This window comes from Oenanthe melanoleuca, linkage group LGE22 (genome assembly GCF_029582105.1).
Source record: "Oenanthe melanoleuca isolate GR-GAL-2019-014 linkage group LGE22, OMel1.0, whole genome shotgun sequence".
In the NCBI taxonomy this organism is placed as follows: Eukaryota; Metazoa; Chordata; class Aves; order Passeriformes; family Muscicapidae; genus Oenanthe; species Oenanthe melanoleuca.
Window position 1 is genome coordinate 675,577 of NC_079363.1, and position 21,444 is coordinate 697,020.

Consider the following 21,444-nt stretch of genomic DNA (forward strand, 5'->3'; position numbering starts at 1 on the left):
TGAGATTGGTTTCTTTGGGATCGGTTTATCCAGGATCAGTTTATTCAGGATCAGTTTATTTGAGATCGGTTTCTTTGGGATTGGTTTATTCAGGATCAGTTTATTTGAGATCGGTTTCTTTGGGATGGGTTTATCCAGGATCGCGGTTTTTGGGACGTGCGGAGCGGGAAAAGCCTCGGGACGAGCCGGGATCCGCCCGCAGCGCTCAGGGCTCACCTGGAAAAGAGAACAAACCACAGCGGGGCTGAACCCGGCCCGCTCCCCACCCCACCCGGGACCCCCCGGCCGCCCCCAGCCCCCTCCCCACGGGCGCCAGGAGGGGCCGGGACCCTTTTTGGGGGGCGCTGACCTAGGGGCCGCAGCCCGAGCCCCGGTGCGCACCCGAGGATGTGATTGCTCAGACGCGTGATCAGCCAGTTCAGCGCGTCCAGGAGGTGGGACAGGGCGCCCTGGTTCTTCTCGGCTGCCTCGGCCTCTGCGGGGGAAAACCGGGGGGCTCCAGCACCCCGAGGGGCTCCCCGCCCCCCTCCCGGCACGTCCCGGGGTCACCGTCCCTGTCCCAGCCCCGCCCGTGCCTCGGGGGGTCGGAGCCTCGCGTTCCCCCCGGCCCGGAGCCGGGACAGCGCGGTGGGGTCACCCTCAATGTCCCCAGGGTCCCCAGGGCTGTGGGGTCACCCTCAATGGGGTGGGGTCACCCCCAGGGGTGTGGGGTCACCCCCAGAGGGGTGGGGTCACTCCCAGGAATAGTTCCCAGGGATAGGGGATCATTCCCAGGGATGTAGGATCGTTCCCAGGGATCATTCCCAGGGATCATTCCCAAGGATATGGGATCATTCCCAAGGATCATTCCCAAGGATCGTTCCCAGGGATCATTCCCAGGGATGTGGGCTCATTCCCAAGGATATGGGATCCTTCCCAGGGATCGTTCCCAGAGATGTAGGATCGTTCCCAGGGATCGTTCCCAGGGATCATTCCCAATTCTGCGGGATCGCTCCCATCTCACCCGGCAGCGCCAACCCCCCCCCCCCCAGGAGCAGGGACTGAACCCCAGGATCGTCTCTTCCTTCCCTCGGGGGTCGGGGGGGGTTTAGCGGGGGGGGTCCAAACCTTGCAGGATGTTGGCCAGCTCCGCAAGGAGGGTGGGATCCACCTCGACCTGCTCGGGCTCCTCTTCACCCTCCTCGGACTCCTCGGGGCTTGCTTCACCCTCCTCAGACTCCTCGGGGCTTGCTTCAGCCTCCTCGGACTCCTCGGGGCTTGCTTCAGCCTCCTCAGCCTCCTCGGGGCTTGCTTCAGCCTCCTCGGACTCCTCGGGGCTTGCTTCAGCCTCCTCAGACTCCTCTGGGCTTGCTTCAGCCTCCTCGGACTCCTCGGGGCTTGCTTCACCCTCCTCAGACTCCTCGGGGCTTGCTTCAGCCTCCTCGGACTCCTCGGGGCTTGCTTCAGCCTCCTCGGACTCCTCGGGGCTTGCTTCAGCCTCCTCAGACTCCTCTGGGCTTGCTTCAGCCTCCTCGGACTCCTCTTCAGCCTCCTCAGCCTCCTCGGGGCTTGCTTCAGCCTCCTCGGGGCTTGCTTCAGCCTCCTCGGACTCCTCTGGGCTTGCTTCAGCCTCCTCAGCCTCCTCTGGGCTTGCTTCAGCCTCCTCGGGATCTTCGGGGCTTGCTTCAGCCTCCTCGGACTCCTCTGGGCTTGCTTCAGCCTCCTCAGGACTTGCTTCAGCCTCCTCGGACTCCTCGGGGCTCTCTTTGTGGTCCTCGGGCTCCTCAGAACTTGATTCAGAATCCTCCGACTCTGAGGAGCTCGCGTTGGGATCCTCGGGCTCTTCGGGGCTTGCTTCAGCCTCCTCCGATTCCTCTGGGCTTGCTTCAGCCTCCTCTGGGCTTGCTGCAGCCTCCTCGGACTCCTCTTCACCCTCCTCAGACTCTTCGGGACTTGCTTCAGCCTCCTCGGGGCTTCCTTCAGCCTCCTCGGACTCCTCTTCAGCCTCCTCAGCCTCCTCTGGGCTTGCTTCAGCCTCCTCGGACTCCTCTTCAGCCTCCTCAGACTCTTCTTCAGCCTCCTCGGGCTCTTCGGAGCTCACATCAGCCTCCCCCAGGTCCAGCACCGACCCCACCAACCACCCCAGCGGCAGCAGGGGCTCATTCTCGGGGTCCAGCAGCGCGTGGGGCTCATTCTCGGGGTCCAGCAGCGCGTGGGGCTCATTTTCGGGGTCCAGCAGCGCGTGGGGCTCATTCTCGGGGTCCAGGGGCAGCAGGGGCTCATTTTCGGGGTCCAGGGGCAGCAGGGGCTCATTTTCGGGGTCCAGCAGCGCGTGGGGCTCATTTTCGGGGTCCAGCAGAGCGTGGGGCTCATTTTCGGGGTCCAGCGGCAGCAGGGGCTCATTTTCGGGGTCCAGCAGAGCGTGGGGCTCATTTTCGGGGTCCAGCAGCGCGTGGGGCTCATTTTTGGGGAACGGCAGCTCCGGGGGTTCCTCGTGGGGGTCCAGGATGTTCCCGAGTTTCTCCAGGAGGCCCCTCGAGTTCCGCTGCTCCGCGGGCCCTGCGGGAGGGAGAGCAGCGCTGGGCGGGGGGCGGGAGCCCCAGGACCCCTCCCGGTCTGGGGACACCCCGGTCCCCGTCCCGCACCCCCGAACCCTCCCAGTGCCACTCCCAGTGCCACCCAGTGCCACCCCGTATCCCCCCGGTGTCGCCTTGTGCCACCCCGTGTCCCGCAGGTGTTTCCCGTGTCCCCCCCCGTGTCTCCCCCGTGTCCCCCGGTGTCCCCCCCCGTGTCCCCCCCCGTGTCCCCCCCCGTGTCCCCCAGATGCCCCCCCATGTCTCCCCGTGTTCCCCCAGTGCCATCCCGGTGTCCCCCAGTTGCTCCCCCAGTGCCACCCCATGTCCCCCCGTGTCCCCCATGTCCCCCCGTGTCCCCCCGTGTCCCCCGTATCCCCCGGTGTCCCCCCCGGTGTCCCCCGTGTCCCGCAGATGCCACCCCGTGTCCCCCCGTGTCTCCCCCGTGTACCCCCGGTGTGCCCCCCGTGTCCCGCAGGTGTTCCCCGTGTCCCCCCCGTGTCCCCCCCGTGTCCCCCCGTGTCTCCCGTGTCCCCTCGGTGTCCCGCGGCTCACGGGCCGTGCCCAGGCTGGCGAGCCCGGCCAGCAGCAGCAGCAGCAGCAGCGCCGTCCGGAGCTTCATCCTGGCGGCTTTGGGGTCCGGATGGGCCGGGAGAGCCGGGATGGAGAGCCGGGATGGGCCGGGATGAGCCGGGATGGGAGAGCCGGGATGAGCCGGGATGGGAGAGCCGGGATGGGAGAGCCGGGATGGGCCGGGATGAGCCGGGATGGGCCGGGATGGGAGAGCCGGGATGAGCTGGGATGAGCCGGGATGAGCCGGGATGGGCCGGGATGAGCCCGGAGCGCCGGGATGGAAGGTCCGGGATGAGCCGGGATGAGCCGGGATGAGCCGGGATGGGAGAGCCGGGATGAGCCGGGATGAGCCCGGAGCGCCGGGATGGAAGGTCCGGGATGAGCCGGGATGAGCCGGGATGAGCCGGGATGGGCCGGGATGGGCCGGGATGAGCCGGGATGAGCCCGGAGCGCCGGGATGAGCCGGGATGAGCCGGGATGAGCCCGGAGCGCGCTCTGCCCCTTTTGAAGGGACCTGGGCACGTGCGGGATTTTCCAGGTGCGGGCAGGCGCCCGTGCCAGGGCAGGATTAGCCCGGATTAGCCCCGCGCCCCCCCGGGACAGCCCTGGGGCAGTTCCTGAGTGCGCAGAGCCCCCGCGGAGCGGCCTGGAGCCCATCCCAGTGCACCCCAGTGCAGCCCCAGAGCATCCCAGAGCACCCCAGTGTCCCCTGGTGCACCCCAGTGCACCCCAGTGCAACCCCAGACCATCCCAGTGTAACCCCAGAGCACCCCAGTGCACCCCAGTGCAACCTCAGTGCATCCCAGTGCACCCCAGTGTCCCCCAGTGCACCCCAGCGCAACCCCAGAGCACCCCAGTGCACCCCAGTGTCCCCCAGTGCACCTCAGTGCAACCCCAGACCATCCCAGTGCAACCCCAGAGCACCCCAGTGCAATCCCAGAGCATCCCAGGGCACCCCAGTGCACCCCAGTGCACCCCAGTGCAACCCCAGACCATCCCAGTGCAACCCCCAGAGCATCCCAGTGCACCCCAGTGCAACCCCAGAGCATCCCAGTGCACCCCAGTGCAACCCCAGAGCATCCCAGTGCACCCCCAGAGCATCCCAGTGCACCCCACAGCCCCTCCCAGGCCCCCACACTCTCCAGCAATGGGTTCCCCAGACCTTGGTGGAAAACAGACAGGAGGGGTGAGCTGCTCCTCTGGGATGGGACAGGAACGTCTCTGTCCCTTTTGGGGTGGGGCAACTGGACACGGCCAGGACAGGGAGTGACCACGGCCAGGACAGGGAGTGACCACGGGATGGACAGGGAGTGACCACGGCCAGGACAGGGAGTGACCACGGCCAGGACAGGGAGTGACCACGGGATGGACAGGGAGTGACCATGGACAGGACAGGGAGTGACCATGGGCTGGACAGGGAGTGACCACGGGATGGACAGGGAGTGACCACGGCCAGGACAGGGAGTGACCACGGGATGGACAGGGAGTGACCACGGGATGGACACGGCTGGGACAGGGAGTGACCATGGACAGGACAGGGAGAGACCACGGACAGGACATGGCCCCAGAGCTGTGACCCTGGGGGGATGAGGATGAGGAATTGGGGATGGAATTGGGGATGGAATTGGGGATGGAACTGGGGATGGAATTGGGGATGGAATTGGGGATGGAACTGGGGATGGAATTGGGGTTGGAATTTGGGGATTAACTGGGGATGGAACTGGGGTTGGAATTTGGGGATGGAACTGGGATTGGAATTGGGGATGGAAATGGGGATGGAACTGGGGTTGGAATTGGGGATGGAATTGGGGTTGGAATTGGGGATGTAACTGGGGATGGAACTGGGGTTGGAATTGGGGATGGAACTGGGGATGGAACTGGGGATGGAATTGGGGATGGAATTGGGGATGGAATTGGGGTTGGAATTGGGGATTAACTGGGGATGGAATTGGGGATGGAATTGGGGATTAACTGGGGATGGAATTGGGGATGGAACTGGGGATGGAATTGGGGTTGGAATTGGGGATGGAATTGGGGTTGGAACTGGGGATGGAACTGGGAGTAGAACTGGGGCTGGATGTGAATGGGGCTGGGGCTGGGTAGATCTGGCTGGGGCCGGATTTGGGGATTAAGGATGGGGCTGGAGAACACCCGGCACCAAATCCAGCCCCAAAAGCAGAACCCGGCTCCCCCCCCGCTCCTTCCCTGCCCCCCCTGCAGCTCCCGCTCCCGTGGGAAGCGGCTCCCACGGCTTGGCCGCATCCTCCTCCTGGCAGCCGCGCCCGGCGATGGATCCTGGGTGCTTTCCACCCTCCCAGCGCCCCGGGCAGGATTTGTGCCACATCCCTGCCCCGTTCCCGCCGGCTCGGAGCGTCCCGTTCCTTCCCGGTGGGAAGAGGAGGGTGAGGAGAGCCCAGCCCTGCCTCGGGCGGGGATTTGGGGCCGGCAGATCCGGGAGGCAGAGCCAGAGCCCCCCGGGCGGGAATCGGGATCCTGGAGCGGCGAGTTAATCCCTCACCGGGAGAGGAGCCGCTTTGTGCTGCGGCAGCGTCCCCGTCCCGTGGGACTGATTCATCCTCAACGGCCCCAAAATCCCCCCAAAACCCCGCTGGGGATCCTAAAACCCGGCCGGGGATCCTAAAACCCGGCCGGGGATCCTAAAACTCGGCTGTGGATCCTAAAACCCGGCTGGGGATCCTAAAACCCGGCTGGGGATCCTAAAACTCGGCTGTGGATCCTAAAACCCGGCTGGGGAATCCTAAAACCCGGCCGGGGATCCTAAAACTCGGCTGTGGATCCTAAAACCCGGCCGGGGATCCTAAAACTCGGCTGTAGATCCTAAAACCCGGCTGGAGATCCTAAAACCCGGCTGGGGATCCTAAAACCCGGCTGGGGATCCTAAAACCCGGCTGGGGATCCTAAAACCCCGCTGGGGATCCTAAAACCCGGCCGGGAATCCTAAAACCCGGCTGGGGAATCCTAAAACCCGGCTGGGGATCCTAAAACCCGGCTGGGGATCCTAATACCCGGCTGGGGATCCTAAAACCCGGCTGGGGATCCTAATACCCGGCTGGGGATCCTAAAACCCGGCTGGGGATCCTAAAACTCGGCTGGGGATCCTAAAACCCCGCTGGGGAATCCTAAAACCCGGCCGGGAATCCTAAAACCCGGCCGGGAATCCTAATACCCGGCTGGGGATCCTAAAACCCCGCGGGGGAATCCTAAAACCCGGCTGGGGAACCCTAAAACCCCGCTGGGGATCCTAAAACCCGGCTGGGGAATCCTAAAACCCGGCCGGGGATTCTAAAACCCCGCTGGGGATCCTAAAACCCGGCTGGGGATCCTAAAACCCGGCTGGAGATCCTAAAACCCGGCTGGGGATCCTAAAACCCCGCTGGGGATCCTAAAACCCCGCTGGGGATCCTAAAACCCCGCTGGGGATGCTAAAACTCGGCTGTGGATCCTAAAACCCGGCTGGGGAACCCTAAAACCCGGCTGGGGAATCCTAAAACCCGGCTGGGGATCCTAAAACCCCGCTGGGGATCCCAAAACCCGACTGGGGATCCTAAAACCCGGCTGGGGATCCTAAAACCACGCTGTGGATCCTAAAACCCGGCTGGGGATCCTAAAACCCGGCTGGGGAACCCTAAAACCCGGCTGGGGATCCTAAAACCCGGCTGGGGATCCTAAAACCACGCTGTGGATCCTAAAACCCCGCTGGGGATCCTAAAACCCGGCTGGGGATCCTAAAACCCGGCTGGGGATCCTAAAACCCGGCTGGGGAACCCTAAAACCCGGCCGGGGATCCTAAAACCCGGCTGGGGATCCTAAAACCCGGCTGGGGAACCCTAAAACCCGGCCGGGGATCCTAAAACCCGGCTGGGGATCCTAAATCCCGGCTGGGGAATCCTAAAACCCGGCTGGGGAATCCTAAAACCCGGCTGGGGATCCTAAAACCCGGCTGGGGAACCCTAAAACCCCGCTGGGGATCCTAAAACCCGGCCGGGGAATCCTAAAACCCGGCCGGGGATCCTAAAACCCGGCTGGGGATCCTAAAACCCCGCTGGGGATCCTAAAACCCCGCTGGGGATCCTAAAACCCCGCTGGGGAACCCTAAAACCCGGCTGGGGATCCTAAAACCCCGCTGGGGATCCTAAAACCCGGCTGGGAATCCTAAAACCCGGCTGGGGATCCTAAAACCCGGCTGGAGATCCTAAAACCCGGCTGGGGATCCTAAAACCCGGCTGGGGATCCTAAAACCCGGCTGGGGAACCCTAAAACCCGGCTGGGGAATCCTAAAACCCGGCTGGGGAATCCTAAAACCCGGCTGGGGAATCCTAAAACCCGGCTGGGGATCCTAAAACCCGGCTGGGGAATCCTAAAACCCGGCTGGGGATCCTAAAACCCGGCTGGGGATCCTAAAACCCGGCTGGGGAATCCTAAAACCCGGCCGGGGATCCTAAAACCCGGCCGGGGAATCCTAAAACCCGGCCGGGGATCCTAAAACCCGGCTGGGGAATCCTAAAACCCGGCTGGGGATCCTAAAACTCGGCTGGGGATTCTAAAACCCCGCTGGGGATCCTAAAACCCGGCTGGGGATCTTAAAACCCCGCTGGGGATCCTAAAACCCGGCTGGGGATCCTAAAACCCCGCTGGGGATCCTAAAACCCCGCTGGGGATCCTAAAACCCGGCTGGGAATCCTAAAACCCGGCTGGGGATCCTAAAACCCGGCTGAGGAACCCTAAAACCCGGCTGGGGTTCCTAAAACCCGGCCGGGGATCCTAAAACCCGGCTGGGGATCCTAAAACTCGGCTGTGGATCCTAAAACCCGGCTGGGGAATCCTAAAACCCGGCTGGGGATCCTAAAACCCGGCTGGGGAACCCTAAAACCCCGCTGGGGATCCTAAAACCCCGCTGGGGATCCTAAAACTCGGCTGTGGATCCTAAAACCCGGCTGGGGATCCTAAAACCCGGCTGGGGATCCTAAAACCCCGCTGGGGATCCTAAAACCCGGCTGGGGATCCTAAAACTCGGCTGTGGATCCTAAAACCCGGCTGGGGATCCTAAAACCCGGCTGGGGATCCTAAAACTCGGCTGTGGATCCTAAAATCCCGCTGGGGATCCTAAAACCCGGCCGGGGATCCTAAAATCCCGCTGGGGATCCTAAAACCCGGCTGGGGATCCTAAAACCCGGCTGGGGATCCTAAAACCCGGCTGGGGAACCCTTAAACCCGGCTGGGGATCCTAAAACCCGGCTGGGGATCCTAAAACCCCGCTGGGGATCCTAAAACTCGGCTGTGGATCCTAAAACCCGGCTGGGGAACCCTAAAACCCGGCTGGGGAGCGCTGCGGGGTCTAAGGCGTCCGTGGAATGTTCTGGAGCTCGGGAGAGCGCGGTGGAGATGTCCCAGCGTGTCCCCAACCCCATCCCGCTCCCAGTCTGGCTCCCGGTGGGGTGGGACCGGCCCTGGGTGTCCCGGGGGTCGGTGACATCCCCCAGGGGTCGGTGACATTCCCCGGGGGTCTGTGACATTGTCAGGGGTCGGTGACATCAGCCAGGGGTTGGTGACATCCCCCGGGGGTTGGTGACATCCCCCAGGGGTCGGTGACATCAGCCAGGGGTTGGTGACATCAGCCAGGGGTTGGTGACATCCCCCAGGGGTTGGTGACATCCCCTAGGAATGGGAATGGGACTATGGGATGGGATGGGATGGGATTTATTTATGGAATTTATGGGATTGATGGGATGGGATGGGATGGGATGGATGGGATGGGAGTTATAGGATACATTGATGGGATTTATGGGATGGGATGGGATGGGATGGGATGGGATGGGATGGGAGGGATGGGATGGGATGGGATGGATGGGATGGGATGGGATGGGATTTATTTATGGGATTTATGGGATTTATGGGATTTATGGGATTTATGGGATTTATGGGATTGATGGGATGGGAATGGGAACAGGAACGGGAATGGGAAGGGAACCAGGGTGGGGATGGCACCGGGGGTCCCTGCACACCCAGACCTGGGGTCGCACTCCCAGCGCGGGGTTGATCCTGGACGCACCGAATCCATCCCGACAGGCACCGCCCCCGCCCCTCCCGGGATTTGGGATCGGAGGGGCCGCGGATAATCCCGGATTATCCCCCTGGCTGCTCTCCACGGGACAGCCCCGGGGCTGCGGCAGCTCCCGGATCTCCCTTCCCACGCACTGGGGGTGACACCCCCGGCACACGGAGGGGGGGACAGCGACAGGGGACAGGGACAGCGGACAGGGACAGGGGACAGGGACACGGGGACAGAGACAGGGGACAGCGACAGGGGACAGCGACAGGGGACAGCGACAGGGGACAGGGACACGGAGACAGCGACAGGGGACAGCGACAGGGGACAGCGACAGGGGACAGCGACAGGGGACAGGGACACAGGACAGGGACACAGGACAGGGACACGGGGACAGCGACAGGGGACAGCGACAGGGGACAGCGACAGGGGACAGGGACACAGGACAGGGACACAGGACAGGGACAGGGGACAGCGACAGGGGACAGCGACAGGGGACAGCGACACGGGGACAGCGACAAAGGGACAGTGACACGGAGACAGGGACAGGGGACAGGGACACGGGGACAGTGACACAGGGACAGTTATAGGGGGACAGTGACACAGGGCCAGTGACAAGGGGACAGCGACAGGGGACAGGGACACGGGGACAGGGACACGGGGACAGGGACAGGGGACAGCGACACGGGGACAGCGACACGGTTACAGCGACAAAGGGGCAGCGGTGGCTCCTTGCCCATGTCCTGGGGCTCGCACCTGAGCTGTCCCCGTCATGCCACCCCCCAGGCACGGACACACGGACACACGGACACACGGACGCACGGACACACGGACGCACGGACACACGGACACACGGACACACGGACACACGGACGCAGCCACCGCGTCATCCCTTGGGGACTTTATTGGGTCCCCACCCCTCCCCTATAGTGCAACCAACGTGGCAAAAGTGCAAGTGACGTCCCCGAGGATTGGGGACACATCGTCAGGGGTTGGGGACACGTTCCCGAGGGTTGGGGACACGTCCCCGTTGGTTGGGGACACATCCTCAGGGGTTGGGGACACGTCCTCAGGGGTTGGGGACACGTCCCCGAGAGTTGGGGACACATCCTCAGGGGTTGGGGACACGTCCTCAGGGGTTGGGGACACATCCTCAGGGGTTGGGGACACGTTCCCGAGGATTGGGGACACATCCACAAGGGCTGGGGACACATCCTCAGGGGTTGGGGACACATCCCCGAGAGTTGGGGACACGTCTCCAGGGGTTGGGGACACATCCTCAGGGGTTGGGGACACATCCCCGAGAGCTGGGGACACATCCCCAGGGGTTGGGGACACATCCTCAGGGGTTGGGGACACATCCCCGAGAGTTGGGGACACGTCTCCAGGGGTTGGGGACACGTCCCCACCGCAGACCCCGAGCCACAGGGCTGGGGGACAAGGAGGGGACAAAAAATTGGGCGAAATCCCGAGTCCGGAGTTTTTTCTGTGCCGAACACTCACACGTGCCACACCCACACCCACACACACACCACAGGTGTCACACGTGTCACACGCGTGTCCAAAACGTCTCTGGGACACCCGGCCGAGGTCCCAGGTCCGGCTGAGGTGGCCTCAGGTGACCCTCGGGGGGGCCCAGGGCGGGAGCGGCTCCTCCGCGAAACGGCGGCGGTGAGAGGGACCGGGGAGCGGGGAACCTGCGGGGACACGGGGGACACGGGGGGACACGGGGGACACGGGGGGACACGGGGGGACACGGGGGGACAGGGCGGGGACAGGGCGGGGACAGGGCGGGACACGGGGGGACAAGGAGGGCACAAGGTTGGGACAAGGAGGGCACAAGGTTGGGACAAGGAGGGGACACGCTGGCACCGTGTCCCCCCAGGAGGGTGGCGAAGCCCCCAACTCACTCCTCAGCGTCCTGACGGAGGAATGGGGGCAGTGAGCGGCTTCATCCTCCTCATCCTCCTCATCCTCCTCATCCTCATCATCCCCACCATCCTCCTCCTCCTCCTCCTCCTCGCTCAGCACCTGCGGGGGGTTGGCGCGGGGCCGAGCGTGTCACCGCTGTCCCCACAAAGGTGTCGCCACCGCCCCCGCGTGTCCCTGGTGTCCCCACGCGCGTCCCGGCCCGGTCCGTGCGTGACAGTGACCGTGGGGGGGGGAGGGGGGGAGTGACCCGGGCTCCCCCCGGGCCCCGCCCGAGCCTCTGAATCTTTTAAACCTTAAACTCTGAATCATTTAAACCCTGAACTCTGAATCATTTAAACCTTAAAAGCCTCCGAGGCTCCGGGGACATTTCCCGCTCCAGCTCCTTCCCCTCCTTCCCCTCCTCCTCCTCCTCCTCCTCTTTCTCCTCCTTCCTCCTCCTCATCCTTCCCTTCCTCCTCCTCCTATTTCTCCTCCTTCCTCCTCCTCTTCTTTCTCCTCCTCCTCCTCCTCTTCCTCCTCCTCTTCCTCCCCTCCTCCTCCTCACCTCCTCCATCTCCAAGTTCTCCGCCGCCCCTCGGGGGTCTCTCCGGGGTTTGGGGACCCTCCCGGGGGTCCCGTCGCTGTCACCCCCAGCCCTCGCTGCGACACTTTGGTGGCACCGAGCCCCGAGGGGGGGTCCGGGGGCGGTGACATCGCCCCTCGTGCCCCCCCGCGAGCCCCGAACCCCCCGGCCGTGGGGACAGCAGCGCTCCGGGTGTCCCCACGCTGTCGCCACAGGGTTCGGTCTCTGCGACAATCGCAGCGCCGCGCCCGTGTCGCGATCCCTCCTGGCCCCCGGGGTGCTGGGGGTCGCCCCCAGGGTCCCCCCCCTCGGGATGTCGCCGTGTCCCCCCCCCGTGTAGAGGCACAGCGAGGACACCGCGCGCTTCAGGCGCTGCCCGGGCCGCTCGGGACTGTCGGGGATGTCGCGATAGGGCCGGGCGGGCGCGATGCGCTGCAGGGGGGCCCGCGACACGTAGGAGTAGAGGCAGAAGAAAGAGTCGGCGGTGGCGGCCAGAGCCTGGACCTGCTGGAAGCGACCTGGGGGCGACACCGGGGGGGTCAGGGGGGTTCGGGGGGGGATTCCCGCAGCTCCCGTCGGGGGAAACTGAGGCACGGGAGCGTTTGGCATCAAGCCAGGAGGGACCGAGGGGACAGGGGGGACAGAGGGGACAGAGGGGACATTGGGGACGGGGGAGAGCGGGGACACTGGGGACAGCGGGGACAGGGGGGACAGAGAGGAAATTGGGGACAGAGGGGACAGCGGTGGCAGCGAGTACAGCGGGAACCCTGGGGACATTGGGGACATTGGGGACACTGGTGACCCTGGGGACATTGGGGACCCTGGGGACATTGGGGACAGCGGGGACAGGGGGACATTGGGGACACTGTGGACCCTGGGGACATTGGGGGCCCTGGTGACCCTGGGGACGCTGGGGGCCCTGGGACATTGGGGACATTTGGGACATTGGGGGCTCTGGTGACCCTGGTGACCCTGGTGGCCCTGGGGACATTGGTGGCCCTGGTGACCCTGGTGGCCCTGGTGGCCCTGGGGACCCTGGTGGCCCTGGTGACCCTGGTGACCCTGGTGGCCCTGGTGGCCCTGGCGGGCTCACCGGCCAGCTGCAGCCACGGGTCCTCGGTGTGGCGGCGCCGCTCCTGGGCCCGCAGGAACAGCCGCAGGTCGATGCCGCTGGCGCGGGACGGGGCCGAGAAGAAGCGCGGGGGGACCCGGGCGGCGCCCCCCGGCTCCGACCCCCCAAAACCCAGCGCGCGCAGGATGTCCTCGGCGTCCGACTGGCACCGGGCCAGCAGCTGCGACAGGCTGGGGGGGGACAGCGACAGCGACAGCCCGAGTGACACCGCGGGACACCGGAACCCCCCGAGCACCCCGAGCCTCCCCGGCCTCACCTGGAGGGGACACTGGGGGGGACACTGGGGGGGACACTGGGGGGGACACTGGAGGGGACACTGGAGGGGCCACTGCAGGCCGTGCTGTCCCCAAGGCTGAGGTGCCGATCCCGCTGAGCCCTGAGCGGGGAGGGGACACTGGAGGGACACCCGAGGTGACACCGCCACCGCCACACACAGGGACAAATGTCCCCCCCGGACCCCAAATCTCACCTGCCCGCGGCCTGGCGGCTCCCCGGGAGCAGCGGAGCTGGAAAAAGGGAGCGGGGACAGCGGGGACGGTTTGGGGACACGTCCCGCTCCTGTCACAGCCCCGGGGCGACACTTGGGGACAAGCGGGGGGTGACAGTGACGCCACGGGGACCCCCGATACCTTCAGCCCCCAGGCTCAGATCGTCCTCGCAGCTCGTCCCGCTGCTGTCACCGGCTGCGGCACCGGGAGGGGACACTCAGGGACACTCAGGGACACTCAGGGACACCCCCGAGGGGACCGCACAGTGGGTGGCCCTTGGGGACACCGAGGGGACAATGGTGACGTACCGCAGGGCCCGGCGGGTCTCGGCTCGTCCAGCGCTGCCGCCCTGAGCCAGAGCACGGCCCCGGTCAGGGCCACGGAGCCCCCGAACCAGAACCCCGACCCCAAACCCGAACCCGAGCCACGAACCCGACCCCAAACCCCGAACCCGAACCCCGAACCCCGACCCCAAACCCGAACCCGAACCCGAGCCACTAACCCCAACCCCAAACCCGAACCCGAAGCACGAATCCCGAACCCAAACCGAACCCGAACCACGAACCACGGACCCGACCCCGAACCCCAAACCCGAACCGGAACCCCGAACCCGAACCCAAACCCAAACCCCGACCCCAAACCCGAACCCGAACCACGAACCCAAACCCAAACCCCGAACCCGAACCACGAACCCCGATCCCAAACCCGAACCCCGACCCCAAACCTGAACCCGAACCCGAGCCCGAACCCCGACCCCAAACCCGAACCCCGACCCCAAACCCGAACCCGAACCACGAACCCGAACCCCGACCCCAACCCCGACCCCAAACCCGAACCCCGACCCCAAACCCGAACCACTAACCCCGGAACCCCCGAACCCCCGACCCCAAACCCGAACCCCGACCCCAAACCCGAACCCGAACCCCGAACCCGACCCCAAACCCGAACCCGAACCCGAGCCACTAACCCCAACCCCAAACCCGAACCCGAAGCACGAATCCCGAACCCAAACCGAACCCGAACCACGAACCACGGACCCGACCCCGAACCCCAAACCCGAACCGGAACCCCGAACCCGAACCCAAACCCAAACCCCGACCCCAAACCCCGAACCCGAACCTCGAACCCCGACCCCAAACCCAAACCCCGACCCCAAACCCGAACCCGAATCTCGACCCCTAAACCCCAAACCCTAATCCGAACCCGAACCCCGAATCCAAACCCGAACCCGAACCCAAACCCAAACCCCGACCCCAAACCCCGAACCCGAACCCCAAACCCTAACCACGAACACGAACCCCGACCCCAAACCCGAACCCGAAGCACGAATCCCGAACCCAAACCGAACCCTAACCCGAACCACGGACCCGACCCCGAACCCCGACCCCAAACCCGAACCACGAACCCCAACCACGAACCCCGAGCCCGGGCCACGAGCCCCGAACCCCAAATCCCGAACCCCGACACCAGGAAAAGGCTGTGACCCTCGGGTGACCCCCAGAAATGGGGATTTGACCCCCACGAATGGGACTGTGACCCCCGGGACGCCCAAGAATGGGGGGGTGACCGCCGTGTGACCCCTGGAATGGGGCTGTGACCCCAGGAATGGGGTGTGACCCCCAGAAATGGGGTTTTGACCCCCGGGAATGGGGCTGTGACCCCCAGAAATGGGGTTTTGACCCCCGGAATGGGGCTGTGACCCCAGGAACGGGGTGTGACCCCCAGAAATGGGGTTTTGACCCCTGGAATGGGGCTGCTACCCCCGGAATGGGGTGTGACCCCCGGGTGACCCCCAGAAATGGGGCTGTGATCCCCGGGAATGGGGTGTGATCCCCATTAATGGGGCTGTGACCCCCCCGGAATGGGGTGTGACCCCCATTAATGGGGCTGTGACCCCCAGAAATGGGGTTGTGACCCCTGGAATGGGGCTGCTACCCCCGGAATGGGGTGTGACCCCCGGGTGCCACCCAGAATGGGATGTGACCCCCAGAAATGGGGCTGCGACCCCCCGGAATGGGGCTGTGACCCCCATTAATGGGGCTGTGACCCCTGGAATGGGACTGTGACCCCCGGGACGCCCAAGAATGGGGCGGTGGCCGCCGTGTGACCCCCGGAATGGACTGTGACCGCCGGGAATGGGGCTGCTACCCCCGGGTGACCCCCAGAAACGGGGTGTGACCCCCGGGTGACCCCCGGAATGGGCTGTGACCCCCGGCTGACCCCCAGAAACGGGCTGTGACCCCGGCTGACCCCGCCTGTCCCCGCTCACCCGCAGTCCCGCAGCCACGTCCGGATCTTGCTGCAGACGCTGCCTGGGGGGACACGGACACCCGTGAGGGGTCCCAGCCCAGCCTTGGGGTCCCTCCCGCACCCCGGGGTGCCCCTGACCTCGGCCCAGCTGCGGTGGCGGCTCCCAGGGCTCAGCGGGCGCCTCCTGCTGCTCTTCCTCCTCCTCCTCCTCCTCCTCCTCGTCCTCCCGCTCGCCCCCGCGCCACCCGCGGCTCTGCCGGACCCACGCGCGGCGCTTGTGCCACGAGCAGGGCCCGAGCACCGAGGGTCCCTCCATGGCCGGGGGATCCCTGAGGGGACACGAGGGACGTGAGGGAGGGGGCGGGGGGGTGCGGGGTGGGGGGGGATCCGCCGGGGGTTCCACGGGCGGGTGTAGGGAGGGGCTGGGGGCGTTCTGGGGTGGGGCTGGGGGGGCTCAGGGCAGGTCAGGGGGGGCTCAGGGCAGGTCAGGGGGGGCTTGGGGTATTCTGGGGTGGGCTCGGGGCAGGTCCCGGTGGGCTCGGGGTGCTCCAGGAGGTCTCTGCCCCCTCCCGGCAGCTCATCCCAGTCCATCCCAGTTCATCCCAGTCCTTCCCAGCCCCATCCCAGCTCATCCCAGTCCCATTTTATCCCATCCCAGCCTCATCCCAGCTCATCCCAGTTCATCCCAGCCTCATCCCAGTCCATCCCAGTTCATCCCAGTCCCTCCCAGCCTCATCCCAGTCCTTCCCAGCCCCTCCCAGCCCCATCCCAGTCCATCCCAGCTCATCCCAGCTCATCCCAGTTCATCCTGGTCCTTCCCAGCCCCATCCCAGCTTCATCCCACCTCATCCCAGCTCATCCCAGTTCATCCCAGTCCATCCCAGCTCATCCCAGTCCACCCCAGCTCATCCCAGCTCATCCCAGTTCATCCCAGTCCATCCCAGCTCATCCCAGTCCATCCCAGCTCATCCCAGTTCATCCCAGTCCATCCCAGTCCTTCCCAGCCCCATCCCAGCCTCATCCCAGTCCATCCCAGTTCATCCCAGTCCATCCCAGCTCATCCCAGTCCACCCCAGCTCATCCCAGTCCATCCCAGTCCATCCCAGCTCATCCCAGTTCATCCCAGTCCATCCCAGCTCATCCCAGTCCATCCCAGCTCATCCCAGTTCATCCCAGTTCATCCCAGTCCTTCCCAGCCCCATCCCAGTCTCATCCCAGTCCATCCCAGTTCATCCCAGTTCATCCCAGTCCATCCCAGTCCTTCCCAGCCCCATCCCAGCCTCATCCCAGCCTCATCCCAGTTCATCCCAGCTCATCCCAGTCCATCCCAGCTCATCCCAGTCCTTCCCAGCCCCATCCCAGCCTCATCCCAGTCCATCCCAGTTCATCCCAGCTCCATCCCAGTCCATCCCAGTCCATCCCAGCTCATCCCAACTCATCCCAGCTCCACCCCAGCTCATCCCAGTCCATCCCAGTTCATCCTGGTCCTTCCCAGCCCCATCCCAGCTCATCCTAGTCCTTCCCAGCCCCATCCCAGCCCCATCCCAGTTCATCCCAGCCCATCCCAGCCCCTCCCAGCCCCATCCCAGCTCATCCCAGTTCATCCCAGTCCATCCCAGCCTCATCCCAGTTCATCCCAGTCCATCCCAGCCTCATCCCAGTTCATCCCAGTCCATCCCAGTCCATCCCAGTCCATCCCAGTCCATCCCGCCTGCTCCTCGCTCCTCTCCCTTGGGTTTCCCATCAGCTCCGGGCTCTGGAATCGCCTCTGGCCGTGTCCCCGTCAACACCCGGCCCTGTCACCCCCACGTCCCTGTCACCCCCATATCCCTGTCACCCCATGTCCCCGTCACCCCCATGTTGCTGTCACCCCCATGTCGCTGTCACCCCCATGTTGCTGTCACCCCATATCCCTGCCACCCCCATGTCCCTGTCACCCGCATGTCCCCGTCAACACCCGGCCCTGTCACCCCCACGTCCCCGTCACCCCCATGTCCCTGTCACCCCCATGTCCCCGTCACCCCATGTCCCCATCACCCCCACATCCCTGTCACCCCCACGTCCCCGTCACCCCCATATCCCTGTCACCCCCATATCCCCGTCACCCGCACGTCCCCGTCACCCCTCAGCCCCCTCCCTTGACCCCTCGCCCCCTCCCTTGACCCCTCGCCCCCTCGCTTGACCCCTCGCCCCTCCCTCCACCCCCACACCGCTCGGTCCGTCCCCGCCCCGGTTCCCGGTCCCGATCCCCGCGCACCGAGCGGCCCCGGGGGCAGCGGGCGCTCCGCAGGTCCCGCCGGGCCCGGCCCCGCCCGGCCCATCCGCCGGCAGCGCGGCGGGAGGAGAGAGGAAACTCTGCAGCTCGGAGGAGGAAACTTAAAAAAAATTCAACGGCGCAAACAGCGAACGTCGCCCCACATCCGCCAGCGCCGCGGGAAACGCTCCGGGGGATGCCGGAGGGGCGGGGGGCAGCCCGGGCACCCCCGGCACCTCCGAGGGACCCCCGACCCTCCCGAGGGCCCCCGACCCTCCCGAGGGACCCCGACCCTCCCGAGGGGTCCCTGACCCTCCCGAAGTGTCCCCGATCTTCTCAAAGGGTCCCCGACCCTCCCGAGGGACCCCCGACCCTCCCGAGGGGCCCCCGACCCTCCCGAGGGGACCCCGGCCCTCCCGAGGGGTCCCTGACCCTCCCGAGGGGTCCCTGACCCTCCCGAAGTGTCCCCGATCTTCTCAAAGGGTCCCCGACCCTCCCGAGGGACCCCCGACCCTCCCGAGGGGACCCCGGCCCTCCCGAGGGGTCCCTGACCCTCCCGAGGGGCCCCCGACCCTCCCGAGGGGACCCCGACCCTACCGAGGGACCTCCGACCCTCCCGAGGTGTCCCCGACCCTCCCGAGGGGTCCCTGATCTTCTCAAAGGGTCCCTGATCTTCCCGAGAGGGTCCCCAAGTCTTCCCAAAGTGTCCCCGACCTTCCCGAGGGGTCCGAAACATTCCCAACGGATCCCTGATGTACCCGAGGTGTCCCCGACACTTCTGAGGTGTCCCCGACCCTCCCGAGGTGTCCCCGAATCTCCCGAGGTGTCCCCAACCCTCCCGAGGTGTCCCCAACCCTTTTGAGGTGTCCCCAAATCTCCCGAGGTGTCCCCGACCCTTCTGAGGTGTCCCCAACACTTTTGAGGTGTCCCCAAATCTCCCGAGGTGTCCCCGACCCTCCCGAAGTGTCCCAAACCCTCCCGAGGTGTCCCCAAACCCTCCCGAGGTGTCCCCGACCCTTTTGAGGTGTCCCCAAATCTCCCGAGGTGTCCCCGACCCTCCCGAAGTGTCCCAAACCTCCCGAGGTGTCCCCGACCCTCCCGAGGTGTCCCCAGCCTGTCAGGTGTGCTCTGTCCCTGTCCGGCTGTGCCATCCCACCGGGGGTCCCCAGGTCTCTCTGGGTGTCACCCGCTGGCCCGGGGCCACCACGGGGGGCACAAACGGCCGGTGGTGGCTTCGAGGGGACGAGTTTGGGGAGTGACAAGGAGGGGACACTGGAGCCACCCCAGTCTGGGGGGTGACAAGGAGAGGTTTTCCCTGGGAGCTCGGATGGCGCCTCTGATGCCACATTCGGGAATCTCCTCCAGGCCGGGGGACAGCAGAGGGTGACAGGGACACGGGGACACCGGGACAGCAGAGGGTGACAGGGACACCGGGACACCGGGACAGCAGAGGGTGACAGGGACACCGGGACACAGGGACATCCCCAGCACGGGGACACGGGGACACCAGACACAGGGACACGGGGACAGCAGAGGGTGACAGGGACACAGGGACACAGGAACACCGGGACACCGGGACACAGGGACACGGGGACAGCAGAGGGTGACAGGGACACCGGGACAGAGGGTGACAGGGACACCGGGACACAGGGACACAGGGACACAGGGACACCGGGACACCGGGACACGAGACACAGGGACACAGGGACACCGGGACACCGGGACATCCCCAGCGTGGGGACAGCACTCACCTCACGGCCACCAAGGTGCCGCCCCTGTCCCCTCATCCATCCCCAAGGAGCCGGAATTCCCAGGAATTGGGGACCCCAGGAGTGAGTTCGGCCCCCCGGATCCGGACACGCAGGATTTGGGGTCCCCGGGCGCCGTGTCCCCAGAGCCGGGTCCCCGCGGGGACAGGAGCGGAGCCCCGGGCGCTGCCCCGGGCGCGATCCCGTCAAAAAAGGCAAAGCAGCTCCGGCCGGGAGCGCTGAGCCGGGATATTTTTAGCCCGGGAGTGTTTGTGGATAAAGCCCCGAATTAAACGTTCCCTGAGCCCGGCCCGGCGGGGGGGCCGGAGCCGGGAAGGACCCGAGAGTGCCCGGGAAGGGCGGGAAGAGACTGGGAAAAACCTGGGAATAAACCTGGGAAAGGTGGGAATAGACTGGGAATGGTGGGAATAACCTGGGAAGGATGGGAATAGACTGGGAAGGACGGGAAAAACCTGGGAATGATGGGAATAGACTGGGAATGGCGGGAATAGACTGGGAATGGTGGGAATAGACTGGGAATGGTGGGAATAGACTGGGAAGGACGGGAATAACCCTGGGAATAAACCCAGGAAGGATGGGAACAGACTGGGAAGGACGGGAATAACCTGGGAATAAACCTGGGAAGGGTGGGAATAATCTGGAAAAGGTGGGAATAACCTGGGGAGGGTGGGAATAATCTGGGAATAATCTGGGAATGATGGGCATAACCCTGGGAATATCCTGGGAAGAACGGGAATAACCCTGGGAATAGACTGGGAATAAAACTGGGAATGGTGGGAATAGACTGGGAATGATGGGAATACGGACAGATGGACACCCAGGAAGATGGACAGATGGACATCCAGGAATACGGACAGATCCCTTGGGAGGGATGGACACAGCCCTGGACAGATGGACACAGCCCTGGACAGATGGACACACATGGACAGATGGACAGAGCCCTGGACGGATGGACAGAGCCCTGGACAGATGGACACACATGGACAGATGGACACAGCCCTGGACAGATGGACACAGCCCTGGACGGATGGACACAGATGGACAGATGGACACAGCTCTGGACAGATGGACACAGCCCTGGATGGATGGACACAGATGGACAGATGGACACAGCCCTGGACGGATGGACACAGACGGACAGAACGACCCCGAATTGTCCCCAGGGGTGTCCCCAGGGATGTCCCCAGGGTGTCCCCAGGGGTGTCCCCAGGATGTCCCCAGGATGTCCCCAGGGGTGTCCCCAGGGATGTCCCCAGGGGTGTCCCCAGAATGTCCCCAGGGGTGTCCCCAGGGTGTCCCCGGGGTGTCCCCAGGGGTGTCCCCAGGGTGTCCCAGGGGTCTCCCCAGGATGTCCCCAGGGTGTCCCCAGGTGTCCCCAGGGGTGTCCCCAGGGGTCTCCCCAGTGTGTCCCCAGGATGTCCCCAGGGTGTCCCCAGGATGTCCCCAGGGGTGTCCCCAGGGTGTCCCCAGGATGTCCCCAGGGTCTCCCCAGTGTGTCCCCAGGATGTCCCCAGGATGTCCCCAGGGTGTCCCCAGGGGTGTCCCCAGGGTGTCCCCAGGATGTCCCCAGGGTCTCCCCAGTGTGTCCCCAGGATGTCCCCAGGATGTCCCCAGGGTGTCCCCAGGGGTGTCCCCAGGGTGTCCCCAGGGGTGTCCCCAGGGTGTCCCCAGGATGTCCCCAGGGTCTCCCCAGTGTGTCCCCAGGATGTCCCCAGGATGTCCCCAGGGTGTCCCCAGGGGTGTCCCCAGGGTGTCCCCAGGGTGTCCCCAGGTCCCCAGGATGTCCCCAGGGTGTCCCCAGGGGTGTCCCCAGGATGTCCCCAGGGTGTCCCCAGGATGTCCCCAGGGGTGTCCCCAGGGGTGTC

At 65.3% G+C, this 21,444-nt stretch overlaps 2 protein-coding genes and 1 long non-coding RNA gene across 4 annotated transcripts; 1 reads left to right on the plus strand and 2 right to left on the minus strand.

The window, feature by feature from the left end:
- Window positions 1-2,172, minus strand: LOC130265829 (retinitis pigmentosa 1-like 1 protein). Its single transcript, XM_056515142.1, has 4 exons — window positions 2,118-2,172; window positions 1,108-2,067; window positions 382-475; window positions 1-216 (listed from the first exon to the last, which is right to left on the minus strand). The coding sequence occupies exons 1-4, from the start codon at window positions 2,170-2,172 to the stop codon at window positions 213-215; spliced, it is 1,113 nt and encodes a 370-aa protein (XP_056371117.1). The 3' UTR covers window positions 1-212.
- Window positions 2,173-10,783: 8,611 nt separating this feature from the next.
- On the minus strand, window positions 10,784-19,682 carry TESPA1 (thymocyte expressed, positive selection associated 1). 2 transcript variants are annotated; one of them, XM_056515165.1, is made up of 10 exons: window positions 19,562-19,682; window positions 15,695-15,885; window positions 15,576-15,618; window positions 13,615-13,655; window positions 13,448-13,501; window positions 13,288-13,324; window positions 12,780-12,988; window positions 11,669-12,204; window positions 11,103-11,223; window positions 10,784-10,889 (listed from the first exon to the last, which is right to left on the minus strand). In XM_056515165.1, exons 2-10 carry the CDS (start codon window positions 15,870-15,872, stop codon window positions 10,807-10,809), a joined length of 1,302 nt encoding a protein of 433 aa, XP_056371140.1. In that variant the 5' UTR covers window positions 15,873-15,885; window positions 19,562-19,682; the 3' UTR covers window positions 10,784-10,806. The 2 variants fall into 2 exon arrangements, with proteins under 2 accessions (XP_056371140.1, XP_056371141.1); XM_056515166.1 differs by lacking the exon at window positions 19,562-19,682 and adding an exon at window positions 17,814-17,868.
- On the plus strand, window positions 16,422-17,356 carry LOC130265866 (uncharacterized). Its single transcript, XR_008842688.1, has 3 exons — window positions 16,422-16,731; window positions 16,764-16,813; window positions 17,207-17,356. It is a non-coding gene; the product is annotated as an uncharacterized LOC130265866 (long non-coding RNA).
- Window positions 19,683-21,444: the final 1,762 nt, after the last annotated feature.

Bases quoted from the DNA above. Each gene is read 5' to 3' on its own strand.
- TESPA1 (XM_056515165.1), bottom strand. From the start codon at position 15,872: ATGGAGGGACCCTCGGTGCTCGGGCCCTGCTCGTGGCACAAGCGCCGC. The intron at 13,656-15,575 runs GTGAGCGGGGAC...GCTCTGGCTCAG, and splicing joins ACGTGGCTGCGGGACTGCGG to GGCGGCAGCGCTGGACGAGC. The intron at 13,502-13,614 runs GTACGTCACCAT...CCGGTGCCGCAG, and splicing joins GAGACCCGCCGGGCCCTGCG to CCGGTGACAGCAGCGGGACG.
- LOC130265829 (XM_056515142.1), bottom strand. From the start codon at position 2,172: ATGAGCCCCACGCGCTGCTGGACCCCGAGAATGAGCCCCTGCTGCCGC. The intron at 2,068-2,117 runs GTTGGTGGGGTC...TGAGCTCCGAAG, and splicing joins CCCCTGCTGCCGCTGGGGTG to AGCCCGAGGAGGCTGAAGAA. The intron at 476-1,107 runs GTTTGGACCCCC...TTTCCCCCGCAG, and splicing joins GCTGGCCAACATCCTGCAAG to AGGCCGAGGCAGCCGAGAAG.